The 12487-nt window shown below is 36.6% G+C and overlaps 1 protein-coding gene across 3 annotated transcripts in view; it reads left to right on the forward strand.

The window, feature by feature from the left end:
* Positions 1–8595, forward strand: part of DERA (deoxyribose-phosphate aldolase) — a 125307-nt gene extending 116712 nt beyond the window's left edge. For all 3 annotated transcript variants that reach the window (XM_017528713.2, XM_037738420.1, XM_037738415.1), the window contains 3 exons: positions 3869–3981; positions 7543–7692; positions 7992–8595. In XM_017528713.2, coding sequence (XP_017384202.1) covers positions 3869–3981; positions 7543–7692; positions 7992–8048 — 320 coding nt within the window. In that variant the 3' untranslated portion in view covers positions 8049–8595. The remainder of the gene's footprint in view (positions 1–3868; positions 3982–7542; positions 7693–7991) is intronic.
* Positions 8596–12487: the final 3892 nt, after the last annotated feature.

Genomic DNA, 12487 nt, shown 5'->3' on the forward strand with positions numbered 1-12487 from the left:
GGAACTGTGTGAACAATAAAATAAATAAGGTAGTGTGGGATTGTAAACCCAAGTGTAAAATAAATACCTTCAAGTCTATACCAATAGTAAGTAAATTATTGTAAATTTTAAAATGGAGAAGACACAAACCTTCCCATATAAAAATTTGAAGCAATTTATGTAGCTAAGCCCCCCTTGAGGAGGTGGATTATAACTTCCCACTTCTTGAGTATGGGATAACCATAATGACTTTTTTTCCAAAGAGTACAGTATGAAAAATGGGAAAAAAAAGATTAGCTTTACAGTGGTGAAACTGAGCCAACACTAACTACCTCAGCTAAGTGCTCAAGGTCAACATCAACAGTGGTAAATCATGGTGCTATTATGTGCCCTTGACATAATGTGATGTTCATAGCAGTTTCCCTCTATGGCTTTCCCAAATCCATAACCTCAGTCCAGTGATGAAAAAAACATGTAACAAATCCCAATTGAGGGACATTCCACAAAATACCTGACCAGTACTTTGAAAACTGTCAAGGTCAGCAAAATAAAATAAGAATCTAAGAAACTATCACAGCCAGGAGGAATGTATGGAGACGTGACAAATGTAGTATGCTTGATGGGATTGGATACTGAGTCATACTCAAGAAATCTAAATAAAGTGTGGACTTTAGTTAATAAAGTATCAGCATTGGTTCCTTAATTGTTACAAATGTACCATAATTATATAAGATAGTAATAATAGGGAAAACTGGGTGTGGGGTATATAGAAACTCTGTATTACCTCTGATTTTTCTGTATATTGAAATCTGTTCTAAAACTAAATGTTTGTTTAAAAATAAACAAACTATTTTGTTCTAAGCCACCAGCCCAGTTTTGTTACTGGGACTGGAATGAAACACAAAATTATTTTCCCTTCTTCGCTAGTCAGTTAAAGGTGGAAAATATTGTAGTTTTTTTTTTTTCTTGGTAGCTGTGTCCATTCATCTAGAAATTATTTACTGAGCTTCTCCTGTGTATCCTGCTTTGAGGATACGAAGAGTATAAGAAAGATACAGCACCTGCCCATAAACATCAAGAAAGGGACATAGATATGCAAACAAATAATGTTCAGGCCACTGTAGCTACTGCTGGGCTACTGTTGCTGCCATAGTAGATCTTCTGCTTTGCTCTCCCAAATATATTAGGAAGAGAGTCTCCACCCCACCCTTCTGAAGGAGTCTGGCTTTTTGATGAACTTTAGATGGTGTGGTTTTAAAGAGATCATGCCTTGTTTTTAGACTTCCAAAGGTAGCCTTGGTCTTTTTTTTTTTTTTTTGAGATAGAGGCATGCTCTGTCACCCAGGCTGGAGTGCAATGGCACGATCTTGGCTCACTGCAACCTCTGCCTCTTAGATTCAAGCAATTCTCCTGCCTCAGCCTCCTAAGTAGCTGAGACTACAGGCACCTGCCACCATGCCTGGCTTATTTTTTTGTTGTTGTATTTTTAGTAGAGATGGGATTTCACCATGTGGGCCAGGCTGGTCTTGAACTCCTGACCTCCTGATCTGCACACCACAGCCTTCCAAAGTGCTGGGATTACAGGTGTGAGCCACCGTGCCCAGCCAGTAGCCTTGGTCTTCTATATTAATCTTTTCTTCCAAGATCCTTAGAAGAATTTAGATGATACCCAAAAGCCTTCTAGTAAATCCAAAGATGTCACATATTAGAAAAACACATCTTGATATTATTGTGGATTCTTTTGGGATGTTTCCCTCACCTTCTTACATCTATATAGAAGCTTTGATCTCTTCCTTTTGATTGTCTCGTTTCTGATGTTGTAAGCACCAGGCATCAGTTCTATAGTCTGTTCATCTGTGCATTTTTAAATGAACTTAGTATATGCCTAGCTCAAGACCTTTACACTTTGTTTTCCTGCTTGTAATGCTGTATCGCCACATTTCCTTCATTCAGTCTCTATTTGGATTTCATTACTTAGAGATGCTCTTATGATAGCCCTTTAAATATAGCTGTCCCTCACCAACTCCATCACTATCTCATTACATTGTATTATTTTTCTCCATGGAACCTATCTCCACTTGACATTTATTTCTTTATTGTCTTTCTCTTCTAGAACACCTGCTCACAAAGGCAAGAACTTTTTGTTCATTGGTTGGTCTATTCCCAGCATCTCTAGAGCGGAGTCTGGCACATGGTAGTACTCAGTAAATATTTGTTGAACAAATGCAGGTATGATAGTCACACCTCCAGTTTCTCCCAGTCACCCTACAGACCCAAAGAAATGAAGGCTTCCAATGACCTGCTCTGATGCATCAGCCTTTATAGAATTTATACAGATTGCAGTCCTACTTAAGTCCTTGCCTCATTTCTATTTGTATAGTAATTGATGGTTTTCAAAGTGCTTTTGCATAGATTGTCCCTTTTGATTCCTTGAATACTATGTAGTGTAATACTATGTGTAATACTATGAAGCAAGTAGGAATTTCTTAGACCTATTTTACAAATGAGGAATGTAAGGGAATGGAATTTAAAAGGTAACTATCACAGCCAGAGCTAGAAACCAGATCTCCTGACTTTGTGATTACGTGGGGTTCACATTTCATCTCTTCCGGTGTCTACATTGTATGGTTTTGAGGGCAAGGTCTTGAATTTTTTGTTTTTATATTTTCCACATGCCTTATACACAGTGTGCTTAATAAAGTATGTTTCTTTGGGCCTTTTGGCCACTTCAGCTTTTATCTTTGACTTCATTAATGGATTTTAGGAGGATCTCAGATATTGGTTTTAGGTATGGCGCCACAGATTCGGTAGGTTAGGGCCAGGCATACAAATCACATAGGAACTTTGGTTGTGTTAGGTTCTGATTTAGTTGGTCTGGGGTAGTGCCTGAGAGTATGCATTTTTAACAAGCTCTGGGAGTGCTCATGCTGCTGGTATAGCTTCCACACTGAGTATTTCAGGGCTGTGTATCATGTGAAAGATGTATTCTTTGTTTGGCTAACTGACTGTGTGAACCTAGGTAAGTTTCTTGAAGACACTATGACATATATTTAGGTTCGATTACTTTGGTTAAAATCCTAACTTTCTGTTTACTGTGTGATCTCAGGTAACTTACTTAACTTTTCTGTGACTCAATTCCTCTTTAAAAATAGAGATCATATTATTACTTGTCTTATACAGGTATTGACTGAATTAATACTTGTAAAGCACCTAGATTTATAATGCATAGCACTCAATGAATCTTAAATACTGTGATCATTTCTTTGTTTCCTTGTGTTATTCTGTTAAACTCCATTAAGAGGTTTAAGATACATTTGAAGAAAGGAAGTTGTTTAAGATACTTGCAAGGTATGAAACAGCGTGGTGTCTTTCATGGAAATGCTAATCTGGTTGGAAGACAGTACTTTCATTAATGAACAATGCAATAGAAATCAGCTAATGGTGATTCTTCTTGAACTGTCACAACTATACTGTATACTTTTCATTAAGCATGAGCAAATTAGGAAAAAATGAGTAGGCACTCCAGTTTTGTAATAAAGTGTTATGATGTATGATATTAAGCATAGGGCATAAAATTGTTTTTATTCATCTCAGTTATGTATTAAATGAACCAACTTGATTTTAATTGGCAGTGCGGAAATATGGAGGTAAGAATATCAGAGATCAGTGAGAATATATTTGGTGCCTGATATAGTGATAGTAAGGGGGAAAAAGTGTGGACATAATTATTTTAAAGGGAGATATTAGTTCTACTTTTTCCAATAATTAATGAAAAATAACGTTGAGTTTCTTGGGGAAAAAAATTTACACAATTCATTTGTCCCACTGACTCAAAAGCGTAAAAAATAAATCTTTAATTAACATGGAGTTTTTCTCCTTTTTGTCTTAGGATCAGATTTTATTAAGACCTCTACTGGAAAAGAAACAGTAAATGCCACCTTCCCGGTAGCTATAGTGATGCTACGGGCCATTAGAGATTTCTTCTGGAAAACTGGAAACAAGGTATATTATTACCAGCAAATCTTTCTTCAGAGTAAAGATAATGTTATTTATAATACTAGTTACAGCCAGGATAACTGTGTTTATATGGAGAAGTTGTGAATGAATTACCTTTATTAAGATAAATGTTTAATTTACCTTTCATTAGAAAAGACCACATTCAGGGAGAAAAATGTATGATTAACAAAGTGAGTGTGAGTGTGGGAATATGTGTGATCAAGATGTAAACTCACTTTATGTCCTTTTGTTAACCAAAGACAATTTTGTCACTGACAAGAGATTCCTAAATGGGTTCTTTAATGAACTAATTCTGCTGCAACACAGAGGCTTTCTCGCAAGGCGTTGGCCAGTGAAAACAGGTTAATGCAGAAATTAAACTTCCTTGAGGAATGGAAAGAATTGCAGAGTAACATTTATTGAATGATAAGCTGTGGTGGTGATATGAAAAGTATGCAATATAATGGGAAATAATCTTTTCCTGTCATTATTGAAGGACACACATAAATTGGTTTTTCTGTTGGGAAACCCCCGGTCCAGAAAAACTTATTACTTTTAATAATATGAGGTGAAGAGAAAATTCTCGAGGAGATGAACTTATTAAACAAAATAATGAAATGCTGTGAAACAGCAGGGAAAAGGTAGCTAGACGTTATATAGCTCTTGAATTAAATATCAATTTTTGCGTTTTATGGCAGTTGGATGTGCTCTTTGGAAGACTGTTAAGCTGAGGAGGGTGTATACTAGCTTTTGTCAGCTTTTTGAAAAATAACATATATTTTTTGAAACATACGAAGTTAAAGGGAAAAAAGTGTATGAGGTGCTTTTTTAAAAATGAGTTTGGATTTTCCTTTTCATCTCAAGTTGCTTGTTTAGCTGCAAATTATCTCAAAGGATTTTTTTACGTGATTGGAGAGAAAGGGTGTGTGTGTGTGTGTGTGTGTGTGTGTGTGTGTGTGTGTGTGTGTGTGTGTAATGAGACTTTCCCTTCCTAAGAGGCATCTTTTAAAACCAGTCTCTTGATTTCTGCCAAAAAGAAACCCAAAAAAGACCTTTAGTCCTTTGTTCACCTGATATGATGACTTTGTATGTAACTGTAGCTTCAGTTTATTTTGGAATAGGTGACTTTTTTTTGGAATATGCTAGTTTATGAGAGGAAATAAACTCCTTCCAGAATTTCCTCTCTTAGAAAAACTTCACATCTTAATTATGAATAGGATAAATATCTATTGTGACCTACATGAGAAAGGTGACCCAACTTGAATAACCTCTGCTTGATAGCCTGTCTGCAGTGATCCAAATAAGCTAAAAGATTTTTTGTTTAAGCTGTAAAAATGATAAATCTATCTTTGGTCCTCAGTTGAAACTACCAACACTCATTAGATTGTGATTCTTATAGCCAAAGAACATCAAAACCAAATGTGAAGCTTTTTATACTTTATAGATGCCTGGGCCCCCATCCCTGGTAGTTTTGGGTCTGGTGTAGTCCTCAGGCATCTGTATGCATTAAGTTCCATTGTCAGGGTTCAGACTTGCCACTGGGGACCCAATCCTGTTTTGTTCTCAACAAACATTTATTGGGTAGTTAACCATGTGCCATGTTAACCTGTGTTAAATGCTAGGAATGGAAAAATGACTACGTCCCTTCTCAGGAGAGCTCTTAGACAACATGCAAAGAATGTCAATGAAAATTTTAAGTGCTCCGTGTTCCAGGTCAGAGTACAGAGGGAGGGACACTTTGCTGTCTTTCAGTCCTTTCTTTTTAATTGTATTGATTCTTTCCCCAGCTAATAAATAAGTCCATCCTAGTTTTATTAAGAAAAAAACAGGTACAAGTCAAATTCTATTCATTTAATCATATTTGATTTCAAACAAAGAGATTGTGTATGTTTGCAAATCAGGTGCAGCCTTTTGGGTTGTTGACAAGTTGCTTGGGTAGTCCTTAGGCCATTAAGTTTCTGTGTCATTGATTTAAGGGTATTTTAAAATGTGATAGGCCACCTTCCAGACCATGCTTAGTGTCACTCTTGAGAAGCAGAGGTTTAATATTTCATAACTGATTTCATTGCAGATTTATGTTTTCCATATTCTCTCTCTTAAAAAAAAGGATAAACTTAGGTTAGAACCTCTCTGGAAACAGACTTGCTGACACAAACTGAACTATATAGAAAATCTATAAGAAGCACTACCTAATTGACAAAAATGCTCCTATGATTAACATGTATGCTAATATCAACTAATTGATTTTTTTGGCTGCATCTCAACAAGTAACCTCATCCTGTTTAACCCCCTTGCTGCCTTACAGAGTCATAGCCTGGGCTCTAGAGTAATAGCAGATACAGTTGGAATCCCTGCATTGCTGCTGCTTAGTTATGTGACATTGTGTAATTGAGGCAGGGAAAGAAGTTAAGAGACTTTTACTGATATTTCATGTGAGAATTGATGAGGGTCTAAACTGAAACAAGTGAGTGCACAGGAAAGTGTACCTGGGGGGTAAGGAAGTTAAGGAAGTAGAATTGGCAGAACTTAAATATTGCTTGGGTATGGTGTGGCCAAGGAATGGTAGAGCTTGGGTTAAACTATAACCTTACCTGCTTGGGTTGATAATAGACTATATTCATTTAATGTCTCTCTTCTCTAGCATTCTGTTAGCAGTAATCTGCTGGTGCAACCAATCACAGCCCTGCATGACAAAATGTGAGAGATTTAGTATTCAGGCTCTGTGGTGTTGTTTTGACCGCCAACATCTATAGATTCCCTACTCTACTGGATAGTCAAGTTCCTGAAACATGTAAAATCAGATAATCAGAGTTTTATTGTATATGGAACATATCTTTCCTTTCCTAATGAATCCAGGGACGTCATTTGCGAATATCAGATATTGACTGGATTGGGCTATGTTATGGTCAACCCTTAAAGACTACTGGAGTATGTGGACACCCCCACCCCATGTTCTTCTACTGAGCTTATGTAACTTGTCTGCCGGCTTTCTAGGATGCTGTGTGCCTGCAACTTAGAAAAAAAAAATCCCTGCAGTTGAATTGATTAAAACAACTGTCAACTTTCCTTGCTGGATTGCTGCCAGTTTGGTTAGGGTAAACCTGCAGGCTTGCTGATTCTGTCCTTTTATTTTAAGTGCACTTGTGTTTTGAACCTCAAGATGAAGGCTGAGAAGTGACTATATAGGCTTACTTGTAGAAATGTAGAATGAATGGGCTTTTGTGATCTGCTTTCCTATTTATTGACACCTTCCTTGTTTATTCCGGGTTCACAGCTATAGTCTAGATGGTTGAGGTTTATGACTTTCCAGTAAGTGAAATGTTAATCAGGGTTAGTAACCCTCATTAGTGTCTCTTCGAAAGCAGTGACATTCTCCAAAAATCTTGGGGAAGTTGTTTTGTAGTGTGAATGGGCATGAGTCACTGATCTAAGCCCTTTTGCTGGATGAAGTGAAAAGGTTTTTTTCAACAGAGGGAGAGAGAATCAAGACTCTGATAAACATAGTATCATTTTTAAAAGAAATCCAATAACAATAAAGATTGTTCTATTCTCTGCCTTCCCATTTAGGTAGGCTTTAAACCAGCAGGAGGCATCCGCAGTGCAAAAGATTCCCTTGCTTGGCTCTCTCTTGTAAAGGAGGAGCTTGGAGATGAATGGCTGAAGCCAGAACTCTTTCGAATAGGTGCCAGTACTCTGCTCTCAGACATTGAGAGGCAGGTGAGTAATAATCTCTATCTTTGGAATAAATTGACAAGTGTTTTTGAGAAAGGAATTGAAAAGCCAAATTGAGAACTAGAGATAAAAACTCATCTGATTGACCTCATTCTACTCAATCCTCTACTTTTTCTTCCAAGCAAATCTCCATCAGAAGTGAGTTGGGCGAAGCACATACTAATGAGGCTTTATAATGAAATGTTCGTTAAAACTATTCATTATTATTTGATAGTATAATTATTAACTGATGTGTATAATTGTAGAATGATTGTTAATTAACTAAACTCTGCTTTTCCTCACAGATTTACCATCATGTGACTGGAAGATATGCAGCTTATCATGATCTTCCAATGTCTTAAATTAGTCAGCAGTTCCAGAAAAGTTTTTTATGACAATGTTTAAAAATTATTTTTCTACATAATTGCTAAAATTATTTAATTAAAAAGTAGGACAATAGGTAACTGGCATTTCTCTCCTTAAAATTTCCATTTAACGTAAAGAATGGAACTGAAAACCAAACTTATCCACATTCACAGGTACTCATTTCAGGCACATCTGAAATGTTCTTAATTACTTGAAGATCTGCGCTGTTAACTTTGTGAGGGGTTTCTCCTAAAAACTCTTAAGTAAAATGTTAATGGCAGCTTTGACAACATCAAATTCTAAGGGGGAAGAAAACAACATTAAACTGCCCAAACAGTGTGCCCTAGCAAAGGAAAATGCAACATCCCGCAAATGCTGCTGTAACGACGTCAGCAGTCACTGATTCAGCACTAATTTCCTGCCCTGAAAACTCATCTTTCATTTTCTCTATGGATATGCTCTTTTGTTAATTGTTTTGCTAATGCAATTTCTGGTACTGTTATATACAGCTATGAATATCATTAAAATTTTTAAAATAATAAAGTTCCTATAGTTTATTATTTTTTTTGTTACAATACATAATGAAAAAGTAATCCATTAAACATAAAAAGAGGTTTTATCAGTGAGTTCCTGAATCTCTCTAGTTGATTCCTTGGGTATATATCTGTAAAGCACCTCCGTATATTATTAATGAATGCAACTTATGCATGTATTCAGAAACTCTTCAGATTTTCTGGTGTACTGAATGGAGGAAAGCAGTAGATATTAACAGCACTTGCCATGTAATAAGCTTTACATATATCAATTTATTTAACTCTGATTTAGTCCTCATAATAGTAAGGTAAATATATAAGGGTTTTAATCCTTATAGCAGTAAGTACTGATATAATCATCCTTTTATTCAGACAGGGGACTGAGGAACAAAGAAATTTAAGCAACATGCCAAAGGTTGCTCAAAATTCGCAGAGTTAAGAATCAAGCCCAAGCAGACAGGCTGGCTCTGAACTGCATGCCGTGACCACCAGGTATCCCAGACCCTCGGTACACATAGTCAGGTGTTCATAAAAAGAGCTCCTCATAGGCTCGGGTACAGTAATCTGCCTCACGGTCAGCTGGTTTTTTTGCTCTCTGTCTGTCCCAGCCTTACTCTTCAGAGATTCTGCTTGCTAGCATATCTACCATGTTACAGAATGTGTTTCCTTAGATGGTGATTTTCATCAGGAGAGAGTCTTTCTTACCTGAATGGCTCTCTGGTTGTTCATAAGCAAAAACCTGGACTGGAAGTCAGTTTTGGTTTTATCTTGTCACCTGCTGAATTCTAGCCTGAACTCTCCCTCTTTCTGCCTTTGACTCCTTGGTCTAGTCAGTTCACATCTCAGTTTCTTCATCTATAAAGTAAAGGGGTTGGGGAGATGATATGAAAGTTCCTTCAGGCCTAAAATTATATTACCCTAAGGATAATTAGAACAAATTCGAGAAAATGTTTTATGGCTGAAAAGAGAAAACACTTTTCTACCAATCTAAATTAGAAATTGCCTCTTAGGAGACAATTTAGCAAGTCCTTCAAAGCACCTCTCTAACTATAAATGAAATGACTAAAACAAGAATAGAAAAGAAATTCTGTTTTCCCCCAATGCCTCAGGAGGATGCCAACTTTTGACTTGTGCCTTTGGATATGGTCAGTGGCTCCGAATGTCATATTCAGCCTCATCATATGCTAGCCCAGGTGCCCACCACTACAATGGCCAGTCACCTTTGGAGAAGAAACATTATAGAAAAATAATCAGTCTGTCACCTTTGAAGCTATTCCAATTTCACAGGGGTTTCTGTTTTACTCCCATTAAACCCAGCTGGTCATTTTAGTTGATCAAGTGAACAGGCATCATAATCTTCAATTTTAATTTATATGAGGCATTCACTGAAATTGACCTCTGTGGACAATTACAGATTCACATAGGAAATTAAGACAGCGAGTCCCTCAGACCTATTAAAGCCTGATGAGCATAGCCTGATCTAAAGGTAAGTAATGTTATAGTGGGGAGGAAAATTTATTCCAAGGACTATGGGACTCTTCATCCGGAATGTCTGCCCATCCTTACCTGGCTCTTGAAATCAAATGTAACACAGAAGACTTTAATAGGAACACCCTCATTAATGTTGATTGCTATGGAAACATAAGAGGAAGAGATCATTTCTGAGGTGACTATGATTTACTGCAAGCTGATTTGTGTACTTCAGAACATTGGGATTAGATGCTTTATACAATCAGAAAATAACTTGCTGTGTTCTGTGTTTAAAGCCTCTAAGTTAATGCAAGCACCCTGCCTTGTTGCAATTGTTCAGTAAAGCATATTAGGCATGAAAGTTATTTTTGAAACAGTCATATAATTTGGGAGCGTAAAGAGACTTTAGAGAACATCTAGTTCAGCACTGGAGAACATCTAGTCTTTTTTTTACGTTGAGAAAAGAAACAGAGAAGTCACTTGTGCAAGGTCACATAGAATGTCAGAGCTGATACAGAATGTACATTCCCACCATATGATGAACTATTTTACAAGACATACCCTGGTCTTTGGAACTGAAAATTTCTTACTTGTTTATGCATGCTGCTATACCTAATCGTGTTTGTCAGTATGTGAACCTAAGACTTTCAAGAGATTCGTTTTTGCCTCTAAGAGTCTTCTAAATGGTGTTTTAGAGACCAACCTTCTCAATCTAGCCCATGTGATAGTGTGATAGTATGGTTGATTTCATCTGTTAGATCTCAGAATTTTGGATGACCTCTAGAACTGAATTTTTTTAAGCATTGAATGTTACTTCGTTTTGTTTTAAGGAAAAAAATATAGCGGAGGGGGGGCTTGTTTGGATTCTAATTTGTATACACATGGAGAGGAGATGACATGTCACAAAACTGTTTTATAATTAAAGTATTTTGCCTCATTCTGGATTATTTCAACACTAATGAGAAATTCAGAAAAATTGGTTCACGTGAAAAATAGCTTGGAAAGAGACCCATATAGCAGTAGAAACTGTTACAGATATCAGGAAGTGCATCCTCACAGCAACATAACACAGTCTCCATCCTGATTGAGCAGAGGTTTTCTATGTCATACATACATGTCTTATAGAAACCAAATCTAGAGAAACCAAATCCATTTCTCTGGAAAAATTAACATATTTCGAGTACAGAGGGAAACCATTAATTTTTCCTCCATCAGCCTGATACTGTATACATCATACATAGGACCAGAGTGCAGAAATATAAAGAAGAAGAAAGAATTTGTATAGATCTTACCTTCCAAGGCAGTGAAAAGTTATGCCTATTTTGGCACTAGGAAAAAGGTAGGAGGTGAAATCAATTTCTACACTTATTTTCCTGATCACTCTCTGGGGTTTTGCCTCCCAAAGAAAATATGTATTTTACAACCACCACCAAATGATCCTTTCTAGAAATGACCACAGGTAACATCTGGCTGATATATAAAATATGTAGTAAAAATAATCATTTTTAATTAACTAAAACCTGCTCAGGAGAGAGTCAGAGGAATATCCATCTGGTCAATTCACACTTAATAGGACAGATGAGGATCAGGATGTTTAATGCAATATATGAGAAATGCTTAGTGACCTTACAATGAGCTAAAACTTTTTATTAGGAAAAAGAACACAGATGAGGAGGAATAATTGGAATATCTAGAAAGGACAGACCTGAAACTTGATATGTTTAGAAGTACATCTTGTAAAACACATAGAATATAGGAAACCTAGATTGTGTGGCATTAGTTTCTATTGTCCAATGACAGGGAATGTGTTCAATTCATTTGAACAATAAAATAAGCTTATAGTTTATTCTGGAGATTGGCAACAAGTTTTAAGAAGTGATTATAAATACCTTATAAGATGTGATTATAAGTAAAGGTTAAAGGAACTGAGATTATTTAGCCCGAAGGGAAGATCAAAGGGTACTTAATGCCTGAAAACCCCAGGAAAAGTTACTTCTCTATTAGATTTTAGTGACACAGTCCTGTATCTCCTCTCTAGAAGAAGAAGTAGAACTTATGCTACATGTGAAGTTAGGTTAGTTCTGGGTAAGGACTCGCTTAATGGGCTAGAATGTGTTATTAAGAAGGTACATCTTACTATTCTCAGTAGTAGACTTGTCTTTTTATTTGGTGGTTTAGTTGTGCTGCCAAAAAAAGTGGTATTCAAACTGAATCACTGGGAGAGTTATATGAAACAAGTCTCAGCTGCACTCCCCCGAATTTCCAGTTCAATAACTTAGCTGTAAAACCTGAGAATTTGTATTTCCAACAAATGCCCAGGTGATGGTGATGCTATCGTTGTGCTCTAGGAACCACACTTTGGGAACTACTATGTTAGAGATCCTTGTACTCAATATCTAGATTCCAAATTAAATGTATCTATTAAGCAGTAA

Source organism: Cebus imitator, unplaced genomic scaffold (genome assembly GCF_001604975.1).
Source record: "Cebus imitator isolate Cc_AM_T3 unplaced genomic scaffold, Cebus_imitator-1.0 Scaffold2, whole genome shotgun sequence".
Taxonomy (NCBI): domain Eukaryota; kingdom Metazoa; phylum Chordata; class Mammalia; order Primates; family Cebidae; genus Cebus; species Cebus imitator.